We start from the raw sequence: 18400 nt of genomic DNA on the forward strand, positions 1-18400 counted from the left end.
AGACGAAAGAGTTTTCCGTTTTTTGAGTTGTTCCGCAAGACGAATTTCCCTATGGGCTTGCTTCGCAAGACGAAATGTCTTGCGAGTTCTTGCGAGTTTGTTTCCTTTTTCTTAAAGCCGCTTAGCCGGTAATAGCCGCTAAGCAGCTAATAGCAGTGCTTCACAAGACGAAAAACCGCAAGACAAAGAGACTCACGGAACGGATTAATTTCGTCTTGCGAGGCACCACTGTACTTAACCCAAGGCACCACTGTATATTCTTAGCATGTTAGTACAGAGTACATGCCTTAGCTGTTTATAACTGGGGCAGCTAAACTCAGAGCTGAGCAATCCTCTCTCTGTCTGACCCTCTGGACTCTACACAGACCACACAGTTTCTCCCTAAGACACACCTTCCACTGGTTCTTCTTATTCACAATCTGGGAGTTTTTGATGGCTGGAATGCGCCGTCGAGCTCTGATAATGCCCCTTGCTTGGCTGGATGGAAGACAGAGGTGTCTCTGTGTTTGTGTGTGTGAAAGTACGTAGAAATCAACTTACTTTGCAAAGGTAAAATGCACATTACAGTGATACCTCGGGTTACAGACGCTTCAGGTTACAGACTTCACTAACCCAGAAATAGTACCTCGGGTTAAGAACTTTGCTTCAGGATGAGAACAGAAATCGCATGGCGGCAGCAGGAGGCCTCATTAGCTAAAGTGGTGCTTCAGGTTAAGAACAGTTTCAGGTTAAGAACAGACCTCCAGAATGAATTAAGTTCTTAACCCGAGGTACCACTGTAGTTGCTTTGTCGTCTTCTTCTTCTTTGGCGATCACTCGCAGCCGAGTAAGATTGTCTTCCATAAACATGGTATTAACAGTGAGTCCATAAGTGACTGTGGAGGCCAATTCTAGATCACATCCACACGTCTTTCCAAAGCGGGGACATAGGTTTCCGGGCGGGAGCTGATCATGGTGTGGATTTGCCAAGCGTGCCTTCCTCTTAGTGTGTTTCTCCCTTGCGTCCTGTGTTCGAGTGTCTTCAAAGCCCATGACACCTTTGGGAAAGGCTGTTCTCCAACTGGAGCGCTCGCAGGCCAGTGTTTCCCAGTTGTCGGTGTTTATACTACATTTTTAAAGATTTGCCTTGAGAGAGTCTTTAAACCTCTTTTGTTGACCACCAGCATTACGCTCTCCATTTTAAAGTTCAGAATAGAGTAGTTGCTTTGGAAGACGATCATCAGGCATCCGCATAACATGACCAGTCCAACGAAGTTGTTGTTGAAGAATCTTTGCTTCAACACTGCTGATCTTTGCCTCTTCCCGGACACTGGCATTAGTTCGCCTGTCTTCCCAAGTGATGTGTAAAAATTATTGGAGACAACGTTGATGGAATCTTTCAAGAAGTTGGAGATGCCGTTTATAAGTGGTCCATGTTTCGCAAGCACAAAGAATAAGGTTGGTATAGTCACGGACGACTCTGGGGTTTGTGGCGCTCATCTCGCTTTATTGCCCGAAGGAGCCGCCGTACAGCTTCCGGGTCATGTGGCCAGCATGACTAAGCCGCTTCTGGTGAACCAGAGCAGCACACAGAAATACTGCTTACCTTCCCACCGGAGCAGTACCTATTTATCTACTTGCACTTTGACGTGCTTTCGAACTGCTAGGTTGGCAGGAGCAGGGACCGAGCAATGGGTACTCACCCTGTCGCGGGGATTTGAACCGCCGACCTTCTGATCAGCAAGTCCTAGGCTCTGTGGTTTAACCCACAGCGCCACCTGCTTCCCTCTAGCAGTATAAAAGCAGACAGTTAATACCCGCCATTTTCATGGAGAAATAATCTGGGAACAGAATTATGTATGTGTAGAGGGGCGGGGTATCGACATAGTCCAGTAATGTCTGTTGCTGTAACTCACTGGTGTGCATGCCAGTACAGTGGTACCTCTGGTTGTGAACAGGATCCTTTCCGGCGGCCCGTTCACAACATGAAAAGAACTCAACCTGCAGTGGTGCATCTGCGCGGTTCGCGATTTGCCGCTTCTGTACATGCGTGCGATGTCAGTTTGTGCGTCTGTGCATGCGCGAGTGCCGAAACCCGGAAGTAACCCTTTCCGGTACTTCCGGGCCGCCGCCGGACGCAACCTTGAAAAAATGTATCGTGAAGCAAACGTAACATGAGGTATGACTGTATATTGGTCCAGAAGCCTCCGTTCCATAATGCAGATGTAAAAGGAATGCTAAGAAGCAGGACAGAAATGCTAGCGTTATAATCGGGGAAACTGGTGCAATTTCCCCCCTGCCTTGATGCATTTCATGTGTGCTCTTCTGAGGTCACTGAGTGAAGAGAAGGATTCAATAAATGCATTTAAATCCTGGGCTATTATTATCCCTTCCACACACACACACACACACACACACACACACACACACACACGCCTCCTGCAAAGCCCTGCCTGATCATCCTGCGGAGAGGCTGTTTGCAATTGCGTGCTTATTCCCAGCTGCGGTTGTTCCTTGGGGTCCAGGTGTTTGAGTATGTGGGAGAAGTGAGATACTCTACCTAATGAGGTGTGAAGGAAATCACGAGGCAGAAGGCAGCTTCAAGCATCCCTCACAGGCACTCCAGGCAGCCTCCAACATCTGCAAGCAGAGAGGGCATCTCCATTAGCCGACATCCGTTCCTGTAATTCGTCTCCTTTTAAAAAAAGCACTCTTTCCCTCCACTTCGACTTTTAATATATTTGCAAATGAAAAAAGGATGAAGATTAAAACCTCCAGGGAGGGTGGAGATTTGATGTCCATACATTTCTCCCCCTCCTTTCCTCTTCTCAGCCATACATATATATATATAAATGGGGAGGGGTAAAGGCAGGATAAAGAAGGAAAATCTGCCATATGCAGAATTAACCAAAAACATGCAATAAGACTTGAGTGCCTTTGCTGCAATTCAAGCTGTCCAATCTGCCTGTCTCTGGAACTACATCAATTCTATCAAGAACAGGGGAATTTCGTTTGCGATTCGCAAACCACTCCTTTGCAGTTTGATTTCTCTTTCGGTACAGATATAAAAAGGCGTGTTGTTAACCCGTTTTTGTTTTCTTCTCCCCTTCCTCAATTTCAGGTTGGCGTTTTGAGGAATTCCTCTCTCCTCCCTCCCCCATAAAGGAGGGGTTTTTTCTTTTCCCAAAAGCCACTTTTATTTTCTCCTGAAGAGATTTCGTGGCGAAAAGAGAGAAGTAGAACCGGGCAAAGATGACACGGCAATTTTTGGTGGCCTTTTTCCTGGCTTTCGTTCTGCAGAATGGGACCTGCAACGGAATCAAGTGGTTGTAAGTATTGTCTTTAATTATTATTATTTTAAAAATCTGCCCAGGCATTGTGTGACGATTTTGCAATTTTGCCACATACAGTGGTGCCTCGCAAGACGAAATTAATCCGTTCCTCGAGTCTCTTCGTCTAGCGGTTTTTTCGTCTTGCGAAGCAACCCTATTAGCGGATTAGCGGATTAGCGCTATTAGCGGTTTAGCGGCTATTAAAGGCTTACCGGCTATTAAAGGATTAGCGGATTAGTGGCTAAAAGGCTATTAGTGGCTTAGAAAAAGGGGGGGAAGCAAAAAAAAATCGGAACACTCGCAAGACGTTTTCGTCTTGCAAAGCAAGCCCATAGGGGAAATCGTCTTGCGAAGCAGCTCAAAAATGGAAAACCCTTTCGTCTAGCGGGTTTTCCGTCTTGCGAAGCATTCGTCTTGCGGGGCACCACTGTACTTTAAACCATTTGTCAGGGTGGAGGCAGAAAACCCAAGGTCCAACTAGGCCTGAGGGAAGCATTATCCTTGTTTATTAATGTATCTGCCCCAACGGTGAAAATAGCTGGGGGAATGTGTGCAACTTTAACTTGGTTTCTTACTGGAACCCGAAGATCTACCAACCAGATCTAGGTTCAAATGACAGACAGAATGAAAGCCCATAGATTTATTTACAGTACCAGAACTGAACTCATGGTCTTTTCAACACAGACATCTGCACCTAGATAGCGTTTCTTCAGCCCAATTTAGGTAGGAAAAAAAGAATGTTTCGTTGTTGCTGTTGTTAAACAATTGGGAGTCAAGCCGCCTTGCTGAACTTCTGCAAATCACCAATCTACCATTCACCCATATTTATTGCGTACAATCTCTTTAAACATACCACCCGCATGGATGGTGTTTGCGTGCATGTGTGTAATGTACAACTTTCTCTCCCAACCGCTTTTGGCTAAGGGAAATGGTCAGATTTTGGAAGATGGACTTTGCCAGGGAATGTCGAGAAATATCACTCAAGTCAGCCCAACAGTTTACACCCTGGCTTTAGCTAAAGCTCACGCAATTTCGTTCCAAATTGTTCCTTGATTCATCTGATAGCTGATTTTGGTTGACTCAAGTCTAGCCTGTGATCAGTGCCGGATTTATGTATAAGCTAAACAAGCTATAGCTTAGGGCCCCACTCTCTTGGGGCCCACCCAAAAATTTAAAGAAAAAAACTGGATGTACATTTCCAAAATATAAGATAAAAAACAAATAAAATAAAACCTACATACAGCAAGAGTGTTTTGTGTTGTGTAGGCTCCTATGATGTAAGGAATGGGCCCCGCCTGCTAGCCTGCTCCCTAAAATATCCCTGGTTTGCTCCTTTCTATATATAGGGTGCCTCCATTCTGCATGGACTTTTCAACAGTTACTTTGATAAAATACATATTTTGTTATGTGCAAATGGCTTTAGATACCTATTAGGTCCGTAAATTACCATCTAGCATATATTCAACACAAAAAAGTGACAATTTGTTGTTGACAAAGGACAGCTGGACATATAAAGGGCCCCATTACCTTCAGCAGCTTAGGGCCTCATCAAACCCTGCCTGTGAGTTTGTCCTAGTGTGGTGAGTTATGCAGAAAAGAGGACATCCATTTGCATAATATTTACACATGGTAATGTGTGCATATAGACACAAATGTAGGATTAATAACCATAAATTAAATAGAAATGCAATGCATTTGACCCTAGTGGAGAAGGCACCAAATGGCCTGTGTTCCTGTTCTATCTACTGACCAGGTGCTACTGACTCTTGCTTTTTAATCTCTGAACCAGACTTGGACTGAAAAGGTTGCCAGTGGAGCCTCAAATTGACCTGAGAAACAGTCTCAGAGGCTGGATAGACAGCGTGGGAGGACTGCTCTTGAACCCTGGGCTGGAAGCTCTCATCCCTGTCTTAGCTGGATCACCTAATAATGATAATAATAATAATAATAATAATAATAATAATAATAATAATAATAATAATAATAATAATTTATTTATACCCTGCCCATCTGGCTGGGTCTTCCCAGCCACCCTGGGCAGCTTCCAACAAAGTATTAAAATACAGTGGTCTGTTAAACATTAAATGCTTCCCTAAACAGGGCTGCCTCCAGATGTCTTCTAAAAGTCTGGTAGTTGTTGTTCTCTTTGACATCTGGTGGGAGGGCGTTCCACAGGGAGGGTGCCACCACTGAGAAGGCCCTCTGCCTGGTTCCCTGTAGCTTTGCTTCTCGCAGCGAGGGAAGAAGAAGAAGAAGAAGAGTTTGGATTTGATATCCCGCCTTTCACTCCCCTTCAGGAGTCTCAAAGCGGCTAACATTCTCCTTTCCCTTCCTCCCCCACAACAAACACTCTGTGAGGTGAGTAGGGCTGAGAGACTTCACAGAAGTGTGACTGGCCCAAGGTCACCCAGCAGCTGCATGTGGAGGAGCGGAGACACGAACCCGGTTTCCCAGATTACGTGACTACCGCTCTTAACCACTACACCACACTGGCTCTCGCCAGAAGGCCCTCGGAGCTGGACCTCAGTGTCTGGGCAGAACGATGGGGGTGGAGACGCTCCTTCAGGTATACTGGACCGAGGCCGTTTAATGTCTTTTTAAAATGTGTTAGGGTGTTCAGATTTGCTGTAGAGTAGTCTAGGTGGGTGGGGACAGCTCAGTTGGCAGAGCATGAGACTCTGAATCTCAGGCACGTGGGTTCGAACCCCACGTTGGGCAAAAGATTTCTGCATTGCAGGGGGTTGGACTAGATGACCCTGCGACCCCCTTCCAACTCTGCCATTCTAATATTCCAGGCCATACCTTTCCCTGGGATCGCTGAGAGTTAAATCGCTGGCTTGGTTTGGAAAGGGGAGGCACGTCTTGCTCGTAACTTGTTGTTGTTGTTTAGTCGTGTCCGACTCTTCGTGACCCCCTGGACCAGAGCACACCAGGCACTTCTGTCTTCCACTGCCTCCCGCAGTTTGGTCAAACTCATGCTGGTAGCTTCGAGAACAATATCCAGCCATCTCGTCCTCCGTCGTCCCCTTAGAATCATAGAATCATAGAATCATAGAATCATAGAGTTGGAAGAGACCACAAGGGCCATCAAGTCCAACCCCCTGCCAAGCAGGAAACACCATCAGAGCACTCCTGACATATGGTTGTCAAGCCTCTGCTTAAAGACCTCCAAAGTAGGAGACTCCACCACACTCCTTGGCAGCAAATTCCACTGTCGAACAGCTCTCACTGTCAGGAAGTTCTTCCTAATGTTTAGGTGGAATCTTCTTTCTTGTAGTTTGGATCCATTGCTCCGTGTCCGCTTCTCTGGAGCAGCAGAAAACAACCTTTCTCCCTCCTCTATGTGACATCCTTTTATATATTTGAACATGGCTATCATATCACCCCTTAACCTCCTCTTCTCCAGGCTAAACATGCCCAGCTCCCTTAGCCGGTCCTCATAAGGCATCGTTTCCAGGCCTTTGACCATTTTGGTTGCCCTCCTCTGGACACGTTCCAGTTTGTCGGTGTCCTTCTTGAATTGTGGTGCCCAGAACTGGACACAGTACTCCAGGTGAGGTCTGACCAGAGCAGAATACAGTGGCACTATTACTTCCCTTGATCTAGATGCTATACTCCTATTGATGCAGCCCAGAATTGCATTGGCTTTTTTAGCTGCTGCGTCACACTGTTGGCTCATGTCAAGTTTGTGGTCAACCAAGACTCCTAGATCCTTTTCACATGTACTGCTCTCAAGCCAGGTGTCACCCATCTTGTATTTGTGCCTCTCATTTTTTTTGCCCAAGTGCAATACTTTACATTTCTCCCTGTTAAAATTCATCTTGTTTGTTTTTGCCCAGTTCTCTAATTTGTCAAGGTCGTTTTGAAGTGTGATCCTGTCCTCTGGGGTGTTAGCCACCCCTCCCAGTTTGGTGTCATCTGCAAATTTGATCAGGATGCCCTTGAGTCCATCATCCAAGTCGTTGATAAAGATGTTGAATAAGACCGGGCCCAAGACAGAACCCTGTGGCACCCCACTAGTCACTCTTCTCCAGGATGAAGAGGAACCATTGATGAGCACCCTTTGGGTTCGGTCAGTCAGCCAGTTACAAATCCACTGAGTGGTAGCATAGTCAAGATCGCATTTTACCAGCTTCTTTACAAGAATATCATGGGGCACCTTGTCAAATGCCTTGCTGAAATCAAGGTAGGCTATATCCACTGCGTTCCCTTCATCTACCAGGCTTGTAATTCTGTCAAAAAACGAGATCAGGTTAGTCTGACATGACTTATTTTTCAGAAATCCATGCTGACTATTGGTGATCACAGCATTCCTTTCTAGGTGCTCACAGACTGTTTGCTTAATGATCTGCTCCAGAATCTTCCCTGGTATTGATGTCAGACTGACTGGGCGGTAATTATTTGGGTCCTCTCTTTTCCCCTTTTTGAAAATAGGGACAACATTTGCCCTCCTCCAGTCTGCCGGGACTTCGCCTGTTCTCCAGGAATTCTCAAAGATGACTGCCAGTGGTTCTGAGATCACATCTGCCAGTTCTTTTAATACTCTTGGATGCAGTTCATCTGGCCCTGGAGACTTGAATACATCTAAACTAGGAGACTTGAATACATCTAAACTAGCCCTTCTCCTTGTGCCCTCCATCTTTCCCAACATCAGGGTCTTTTCCAGGGAGTCTTCTCTTCTCATGAGGTGGCCAAAGTCTTGGAGCCTCAGCTTCAGGATCTGTCCTTCCAGGGAGCACTCAGGGCTGATTCCCTTCAGAATGGAGAGGTTTGATCTTCTTGCAGTCCATGGGACTCTCAAGAGTCTCCTCCAGCACACACGGATGCCACATGCCAGGATCATGCTTCCTAGCCAGATGGAAATGGCTGCTGAATGCCTTTTTGAGTGTCTGCCACGTTAAAATGGAAAGAGTGATGTGTGTTGTGCGATCAGACATCGTAGCACCCGCATATGGGGCTCTTCAGCTCATCCAGGCGTTTAGAGCCCATTGAAAGAACAGAACTCCCTCCCAAAAGAATCTTGAGAACCGTAGCTTGCTTAAGGGTGCTGGGAATAGTAGCTCTTTGTGGGTTAAACTACAACTCCCAGGATTCTCACAGGGCACGAGAGCCATGTGCTTTGAATGGTGATTTAACGGTTTGGTGTTGTACGCAGCCAAAATGTTGACATGTGGAGCGCAGCTGCTCAAGATTCCAGCGGCTCTGTTCCATTTCTCTTCCTCACTCCAGATTTTCCATTTCTCCCTCCTTCCAGCAGAGAGTGTAGTGCCAGTGTGGTGTAGTGGTTAAGAGCGGTAGTCACGTAATCTGGTGAACCGGGTTTGCGTCTCTGCTCCTCCACATGCTGCTGCTGGGTGACCTTGGGCCAGTCACACTTCTTTGAAGTCTCTCAGCCCCACTCACCTCACAGAGTGTTTGTTGTGGGGGAGGAAGGGAAAGGAGATTGTTAGCCGCTTTGAGACTCCTGAAGGGGAGTGAAAGGCGGGATATCAAATCCAAACTCCTCCTCCTCCTCCTCCTCCTCCTCTTCTTCTTCTTCTTCTTCTTCTTCTTCTTCTTCTTCTTCTTCTTCTTCTTCTTCTTCTGAATCCTAGTCCTAGTTTCTCTGTATTCATCCTCAAAGCAGCTTGTAGGAAGTTGAACCCCAGAATTTGTAGAGTTGGGTCTTCTAGTCTGACCCCCTGAAATGCAGGCATCTAAACTAAGGAACCCATGACAGATGGCCGTCCCACTTCTGTCTGAAGACCTTCAAGGAAGGAGAGCCCAGAAGCTCTTGAGGGAGTCTTAAGATGACCAAGGGTCCGGAAACCAAGCCTGATGAGGAATGGTTGAAGGAGCTGGGGATGTTTAGCTTGGAAAAGAGGAGTCTGAGAGTAGATAGGATAGCCACTGAGATATTGATCTCAAGGGCTGTCACATGGAAGAGGGAGCAAGCTTGTTTTCTCCTGCTCTGGAAGGTAGGACTTGAACCCATGGCTTCAAGTTACAACATAGGAGATTCCGACTAAACATCAGGAATAACTTTCTGACAGTAAGAGCTGTTAGACAGTGGAACAGACTCCCACTAGAGGTGGTGGATTCTCATTCATTTGAAGTTTTTAAGCAGAGGTTGGATGGCCATCTGTCATGGATACTTTAGCTGAGATTCCTGCATTGCAGAGGGTTGGACTAAATGGCCTTTGAGGTCCCTTCCACCTCTACAATTGTCTATGTTTGTTCCCTTCCAGTATCTGAAGATAGCTATCGCATCACCTCTCAGTCTAAAGAACCATGGTAATAACAATAGCCATTATTATTATTATTATTATTATTATTATTATTATTATTATTTAAAAAATTCATTAAAGTTTTCTTGGTTTACAAAGGTATGCACAATGTTTCTTTTTTCAAGTTACATTTTCCATAGGTCAGTTTCATTTGTTGAGACATTAGGGTTACATTAGGAAGAAATGTTACATTAGGAAGAAGGGTTAAACCACAGAGCCTAGGACTTGCCGATCAGAAGGTCGGCGGTTCGAATCCCCGTGATGGGGTGAGCTCCCATTGCTCTATCCCAGCTCCCGGGAGCTGGAATTTGCACGCCTAGGATCAGGCCCCCAGTTCTGTAACGTCCGCTGGGTATGTGGAAGAAATAGATTATGAGGAGTTGGGAAATGGCTTTTTAAAGATGTCCACTAGGGGGAGTTGCTGGCAGTACGGACACAAAGGGTATCCTTTTAAAAAAACATTAAGTTAGGGGAAAATTAAAGGGGGGGAAAGTGAAAAACGCATATCTCCTACCAGCAGATTTCTGTTGTGGCCATGGTCTTATTTTTAAGAATAATGCCCATGGTATTTTGGGCAGTGGTGTCCCGACAATGTTTTATTGGTTTATTGATCTGTTGCTTTTATATGCCGCCTTTTCCTCCAGTGAGCTCAATGCGTGGTTCGTAATTCTCCACCCCCACGTATTATCCTCCCAACAACCCTGTGAGGGAGGTCAGATTAGGAAGCAGGGACTAGCCCAAGTGAGCTTCATAAGGCTAAGCCGGCATTCAGCCCCTGGTTTCCTAGGTCCTAGTCTGAAGCTCTAACCACTACACCACACTCCCTTTTGATATGTGGTTGGAACAGGAATCTCGCTCATTGAGAGACAGCGCTGCAGCCAGGAATCTCAGCTAGCATTGCTCAGAAAGGCCTCTCGCTCTTCCTGAGGCCTTGGAGAACGTTTGCCAGTCTGAGAAAGCGAAATCTGGCCTAGATGAACCACTAACCTCACTTACTTTAGGACAACTTTGCACATTCAATAATAATAATAATTAATAATAATAATAATAATAATACAGTCATACCTCTTGTTGCGTTTGCTTAACGTTGTGGCTTTTTGGGTTGCGAACGCAGCAAACCCGGAAGTATACACTTTTGCAGTGCGCACATGTGCAGAAGCATTCTGCACGCTTTGCACATGCGCAGAAGCACTCTATCGCGCTCCGCACTTGCACAGAAGCGCCGCTCTAGTTGCAGACTTTTCGGGGTGTGAACGGATCATGTCTGCAACTAGAGGTACCACAGTAGTAATATAAATAAAATAAAATAAAATAAAATAAAATAAAATAAAATAAAATAAAATAAAATAAAATAAAATTTATATGCTGCCCATCTGAGTGGGTTGCCCCAGCCACTCTAGGCAGCTCCCAACAAAAAACGATGCCGCATTAAACACTAAAAAAATTCCCTGAACAGGATCCCTGGATATGGGGGTTCCAAACAATCAGGGATCCCAGATAGCAGATCTTTCTGAGACCTTGGAGGGATGTTGCACAGATGGGCTAATGATCTGACCCGGTGGGAGGCAGCTTCACACGGCCTTTGGGGCTGACCGCACCAAACAAAAGCTGACAAATGTCCCCGAACATGCTGGCCTCCCTATGCGCTCACCGAGCCAAACTCTCGCAGCTGGCATGAACTTCAAGGCGGGTTTCCTATTTGAATTCAACAAAGCAGTGGCTGCCAATGCCCAGAGAGGAGTTGGCTGAGCCTCATTCGGCGGCACGTAATATTTTATATTTGACTTGTTTAGCCTGCAGTTTTGGGTCGCTGCTCTGAAGCTCTGCTGCCTCCGGTGAGCTTACTTCTGAGTAATGGGGTGGGAAGCCTGCAGCGCTGGCACGTTGCGCAAAGATCATTGTCTTCCTCTGTGCGTTCCCTTTGCGAGTCGACAAGGTGAGGGCATCCAACTCCTTCCCTTTCTTTCCCGTCCAGCGGGCAAACATCGTCGTTGTTTGTTAAAGGCTGGCTGCTCTTCTGATATTTTCCTGCAGAAAAATCTCAGCCGCGTGCCAAGGAGAGAGTGAGAGCAGGGCGACACATATTGTTGACTCAGACCTTGTTCGCACATTTCAGTTTGGGTTGGCTAACCCACAGTCTCTTTGGCTTCTCTGAATGCCGGGCTCCTGGGGGAGCTGGCAGTTGCTTCCCAGGCATTTCTCTTCCTCTCCCCACGCTAAATGGTTGCCCTGGGAAAGCTGCACCCAGAAGACAAAAGCTGCATTCCAGTACAAAACTTCTTCATGCAGAGAGGCGATGGGCAGCCTCCCTCTTGAGGGCAAGGCATTCATTGGAAGTGCCTTTATAGAACATCTGAAGCAGCTGGTGGCTGATGCTTCCTGAATGGCAAAGGGAACGGCTTTTGGGAGTGCAGGGGCCATGGTGGAAAAGGACAATTTGGGGGTCATCTCCTTGAGACACTCTAAGATGTGGTGTCATTTTCCCAGATGATCCAGGTATATCCAGGTGATCCGGCAACCTGGTGCTGAGCCTCATAGGTAAAGGGACCCCTGACCGTTAGGTCCAGTTGTGGATGACTCTGGGGTTGCGGCGCTCATCTCGCTTTACTGGCCGAGGGAGACAGCGTACAGCTTCCGGCTCATGTGACTAAGCCGCTTCTGGCGAACCAGAGCAGCACATGGAAATGCCGTTTACCTTCCCACCGGAGTGGTACCTAGTTATCTACTTGCACTTTGACATGCTTTCGAACTGCTAGGTTGGCAAGAGCAGGGACCGAGCAATGGGAGCTCACCCCGTTGCAGGAATTCGAACCGCCAACCTTCTGATCAGCAAGTCCTAGGCTCTGTGGTTTAACCCACAGCGCCACCCACGTCCCTTAAATCATGAGGTTACTGACACGTGAATTGTGGTGCACCTCTCTCTCTCTCTCTCTCTCTCTCTCTCTCTCTCTCTCTCTCTCGGTGTGGGTATGGAGTTTGGACAATGACCCTTGGCTGTAAGATCTAAGGCATGACGACAAGTGTGTGTTCCTGATTTGGCCTGTGAAATGTTGGAAGTCGATGGAATACTCTGCCTGTGGATAGTTAGCGTGTCAGGCGTTAGGGATGCAAAACAAGAAGTTTTTAATTTCATTGCTGCACTTGTTTTGTTCTCCAATCCTTCTTTTGTTTGTCTTTGTTACAATCACATTTGTTTCATTATTCAATTGCCGCACTTAGATTTGTTTTGTTAGCTTGCAATTGTTTCCCTGTGTGTCCTCCCCTCCTTGCATTGCCACTGCCAGCACAGTTTGCTTTGGCAGAGCTTTCTGGTAGCTACCAGTTTAAAAGCCAGAATGTCCCAGAGGTTGCATCATCCTGGGACATTCTTGAGGGACCGGGGGGGGGGGGTGGTGGTGTTCCACTTCTATTTACCATCACCCTCACCCCCACATCATAATGGGTATCTCCTTGGCCACTGCGTCTGTACATGTGCGGGTTGCGATTCAGTACTTCTGTGCATGCGCAAAGCACAGTTTAGCGCTTCTGCGCATGCTTCCCCCAAAAAAGATATTTATTAAAGTTTTTTAAAATATAACAATGAAAAATAAATAAATAAATAAAAAGAAACAAAATACAAAATACAACATTAGAACAGTTAAAAAACAAATAATTTTCCATAACATATCTTCCTTACGCTTATTTCCCCAGACCTCCTCATACCTCCCTTCTTTGTATTCCACTTCAATTTGTTAGTTCAGCAAATCCTTACCATTAAGCTTTCACCCATTTATAAACCTTTTTTTTCGTATCTCCTAAAGCATTACAGCTGGAAACCCCTTAGTTTCTATCCAACATCCTTCTAACATTCATTAATTTTACAATATTTCTGTAAATAGTCTTTAAATTTCTTCCAGTCTTCTTTCACCAACTCTTCTCCCTGGTCTCGGATTCTGCCAGTCATTTCTGCCAATGCGCTTCTGCGCATGCTTGACTCCTGAAACCTGGAGGTAACCCGTTCCGGTACTTTCGGGTTTCGATGGGTCTGTAACCTGAAAAAATGCAATCTGAAGCGTCTGTAACCTGAGGTATGACTGTACAGTGGTACCTCGGGTTACAGACACTTCAGGTTACAGACGCTTCAGGTTACAGACTCCGCTAACCCAGAAATAGTACCTCGGGTTAAGAACTTTGCTTCAGGATGAGAACAGAAATTGCACGATGGCAGTGGGAGGCCCCATTAGCTAAAGTGGTATCTCAGGTTAAGAACAGTTTCAGGTTAAGAACGGACCTCCAGATCGAATTAAGTTCTTAACCCAAGGTACCACTGTAGTGGAAATAAGGAAAACCATTCCCATTCATTCCTCAATGCATTTGTTTCAAAATGCTTGGAAATTGAATTAAATAATCTCCATCCAGTTCAATTATTCCAAAATGAGAGGGATTCCTAGGCTTAGTATGCATTAGTTTTGCATGTGTAGAGAAGATGATGATGATTATATACATGACGGAGCATTATCACAGCCATCCTGTTTTGGTTCCATGCAGGATCCAATGGAGCAAGGCTGGTTGGTTATTTCAGCACCATGGAGAGATCCCAGTGAGCAACGTGCTCCAAGAAAGGCCGTTGTCGAACTAAGTGCCTTTGAGCCTCTACCTTGCAGCTCACCTCTCTTAGGACATACTGTCTTGAGCAGGGGTCAGCAAACTTTTTCAGCAGGGGGCTGGTCCGCTGCCCCTCAGGCCTTGTGGGGGGGCAGGCTATAGGGTTTTTTTGGGGGGGGGGGGTTGAACAAATTCCTATGCCTCGCAAATAACCCAGAGATGCATTTTAAATAAAAGGACACATTCTACTCATGTAAAAACACGCCGATTCCTGGACTGTCTGCGGGCCGGATTTAGAAGGCGATTGGGCTGGATCCGGTCCCCAGGCTTTAGTTTGCCTACCCATGCCTTTGAGCCTCTACCTTGCAGTTCACCTCTCTTAGGACCTCCTGTCTTGAGTCTCTTAAAGCTCCAATAACTTAGGCTCAAAATATCTGAAAGTCCATCTCCGCTCCCACCAACCTTCTTGGGCGCTAAGCTCTCCTGACAGTTCCACCACTCTCAAAAGTGCAGGAAATGGCAGCCTGGGATGGAGCTTTCTCTGCGGCATCCCCTGAACTGTGGGGCTCTCACCCTACAGAGCTTCTTCTAGCATCCTCATAGTACAGCTTCTGCCCTATGCTGAAGTTGCATCTCTTTGCCCTGGCCGTTGGCAGTTAAGGCTTTGTGGGGCCCACCTTTTGGGCTTATACCCAATTTATACCATTCTGTTTTAGAATGGTAATGATTTAATTTAAAAAAATGAATAATTGTATGTTCTATTGTTTTAACCTGCCTTTGGACCTTATGGTGAAGAGCAGGTACAATATAATATAATATAATATAATATAATATAATATAATATAATATAATATAATATAATATAATATAATATAATATAATATAATATAATATAATATAATATAATATAATATAATATAATATAATTTTATTTTATTTTATTTTATTTTATTTTATTTTATTTTATTTTATTTTATTTTATTTTATTTATACCCCTCCCATCTGACTGGACTAGCCCTAGCCACTCTGGGTGGCTTCCAACATATATATAGAAACATTAAAAACTTCCCTAGACAGGCCTGCCTTCAGATGTCTTTTAAAGGTTGTACAGTGGTACCTCGGGTTAAGAACTTAATTCATTCTGGAGGTCCATTCTTAACCTGAAACTGTTCTTAACCTGAAGCACCACTTTAGCTAATGGGGCCTCCTGCTGCCACCACGCCGCTGCTGCGCGATTTCTGTTCTCATCCTGAAGCAAAGTTCTTAACCCGAGGTACTATTTCTGGGTTAGCGGAGTCTGTAACCTGAAGCGTCTGTAACCTGAGGTACCACTGTATAGTTATTGGCTCGGGGGTCGCATAACTCCATACCAACCAACATTTCTCTGATGAAAATAGGGCCGTCCTAAGGAAAAGCGGGACATTCTGGGATCAAGTCAGAAACTGGGATGGCTTCTGTAAATCCAGGACTGTCCCTGGAGGGTCAGCATCAGGCTTAGAGCCAGGAAGCTACTTTTTCCCCTTCGCTAGAGACGTTTTGGGGCCTACAAATCTTTGACCTGGCCAATGATGCTGCTTGACTGTCCCTGGAAAGGCTGCACCGCATGATAATCTCTAGTATGTAGTTCAGCGCTTATTTATGCAACCGGAGCCTCCAGTTTTCTAGAGTCAGGAAAATTCTCTCTAGAGGATTAGAGACTCAAAGAGCTGGAGAGGGTCTTGTACCAAGTTACCTGCTATACCTTATTCCTGCTTCTGAGTGAATGTGTTCAGCCTGCCCAAGCTAATTACGTAAGCTGACAAACCCCGCAATATGCGCCTGGACTGGGAGTCTGTGGCAATCAGGCTTATGCTTTTCTGACAGTATCCCTAACACTATTTGAAAGCCTCATCAACTCGGTATAAATCGGATTTGACACTTGTTTATATTATCAGGGGAAGGGCTGAAGAGTGGTAATAACTTTTTTTTTAGAAAGAGAAGAATAAAAAAAAACCCCAGCTCTGTTCAAGATGTCAGGCAGGGAGAACTGTAGCTCAGGAAATTTCGCCTAATAGGAGGGTATAAGCAGTGCTGGATTTACATATAAGCTAAACAAGCTATAGCTTAGGGTCCCACTCTCTTGGGGCCCCCTAAAAAAATTAGAGGGGAAAAACTGGATGTACATTTCCAAAGTATAAGATAAAAAACAAATAAAATAAAACCTACATGCAGCAACAGTGTTTTGTGTTGTGTAGGATCCTACGATGTAAGTCATGGGCCCCACCTGCTAGCCTGCTCCCTAAAATATCACCAGTTTCCTCCGTTCTATATATAGGGTGCCTCCATTCTGCATGGACTGCTTACATGGCAACATGTGCCAATGGCTTGAGATACCTATGAGGTCCATAAATTACCATATAGCATTTATTCAACACAAAAAACAGTGACAATTTCTTGTTGACAAAGGACAGCTGGACATACAAAGGGCCCCGTTACCTTCAGTGGCTTAGGGCAGGGGTCTGCAACCTTTAAAACAAAAATAGCCACTTGGACCCGTTTCCGAAGGAAAAAAAACTGGGAGCCGCAAAACCATTGCGACATTTAAAAGAAATATATCTCCGGAGCCGTGATCTGACAGCGGGCGGGAAGGTAACGTCGGGACGGTGCGTGACTAACGCACGCACCGCCCCCATGCGATGTCACAGCCAGTACAGCGCCCGCCACAGTGGGGAGTGTCGGCGCGCACAATGCGCCTCCTCCCTTTGCTAGTATCTGCCCCGGAGCCGTGGCAAAGGTGTAAAAGAGCCACATGCGGCTCCAGAGCCGCGGGTTGCAGACCCCTGGCTTAGGGCCTCAAGAAAGCTAAATCCAGCCCTCGATACAGGCCTGCAAGCCCAGGTCAGGGAAGGGCAATAGCTCAGTGGCAGAACATCTGCCATGCGTGCAAATCATTGCTTCAACATGGGTGAGCTCTGCTTCTTCCAGTACACTGGTATTAGTTCGCTTGTCTTCCAATTTGAAAACTTCTCTGAATTTCTCTATGACTTCCCCTTTTATAACCAGGAAACCCCTGGAGGTTGGAAGTTGATTGCCCAAATTGAGATCTCTACATGACACATATCCAAGAGAATGGTTGCTGTAACTTAGCAGCATAATATCTTCTTTGTACCTGGCTGGCTACTGCGAGAACAGGATTCTGGACTAGATGGGCCATTGGCCTGATCCAGTGGGCTCTTCTTTTGTTCTTAAGCCTACAAACAGGATCTGAGTGCAACGGCTTTCTCCCCATATTTGATTCCCACTGTAATGGGAATTGTAGTTGCTTGTGTGTAAGTCACTGACTTCCCTAAACTGCTTGTTGTTTAAACCTTTCCCTAACTGAAGCGCACTCCTGTGCGTCTGCTTCAGTCGCTGGCAGAATCCGTTAGTGGGTGTTTCCTAAATTTTTTCCAACATAAGAATTCCTTGACAGCCAGTCTCCGCCTAGCCTCTCTGCGCGGAAGCCTTCTGCGCAGAGTAGGCGTGCCCAGTGGTGGTCCGGCACTCTCCCCACTGATCTCACTGGAAGAGTCCCTGAGCCTTCCCTCCAAGGTGCTCTCATCCCCTCCTTCCTTCTTGGTGTAACTTTGTTTCCCTTCCCCCTCGGAAACCCTCTCTCTCTCCTTGCTGGTTCCCTCTCCTGCACTATCGGGACGACTTCTCTCTCTGCTGGTCTCAGATGTCAGTTCCCTGACACCCACCAACTGATGTTCAAAGACATACACCCCAGACACTGGGAGTCAAGACACAGCCACCGAGACTGCTAGCCGCGATAATGCACGAAACCAGAAATGAACTCAAATCCCTCCGGTTTACTATCCCTAGTATTTCCAGACTCCCATAAAAGTACCTGACTTAAAACCGTCTATCAAAAACTTCACTCTTGTGGCCTATCCCCACAACACCAACTCGCTATGGGCCCTGCCAAAGCAAACAGTCTAATTGGTCAATGTCTAAAAGATATTAAGCATCAGAACAACCTGGACACTATAAGGAAACTCTGCCCTTGGTATGTTAACAGAGGCCTCATTGTGGGAGTTTACTATAGATCCCCAAGCCAAACGGAGGACATAGATGATGCCTTCCTGGAACAGATGGCCAAGCATGCAAAAGGAAGGAAGATAGTATTAATGGGGGACTTCAATTAACCGGATATTTGTTGGATGTCAAACTCGGCCAAGAGCATAAGGTCAAACAGATTCCTCACTGGCCTTGCAGACA

The 18400-nt window shown here is 46.0% G+C and overlaps 1 protein-coding gene across 1 annotated transcript in view; it reads left to right on the plus strand.

Moving 5' to 3' along the window:
• Nucleotides 1-18400, plus strand: part of WNT11 (Wnt family member 11) — a 70400-nt gene that overhangs the window by 18641 nt on the left and 33359 nt on the right. Inside the window, exon 3 of the mRNA XM_081197443.1 lies at nucleotides 3101-3308. Coding sequence (XP_081053569.1) covers nucleotides 3232-3308 — 77 coding nt within the window. The 5' untranslated portion in view covers nucleotides 3101-3231. The remainder of the gene's footprint in view (nucleotides 1-3100; nucleotides 3309-18400) is intronic.

This window comes from Podarcis bocagei (genome assembly GCF_964188305.1).
Source record: "Podarcis bocagei genome assembly, chromosome: 6".
NCBI lineage: Eukaryota > Metazoa > Chordata > Lepidosauria > Squamata > Lacertidae > Podarcis > Podarcis bocagei.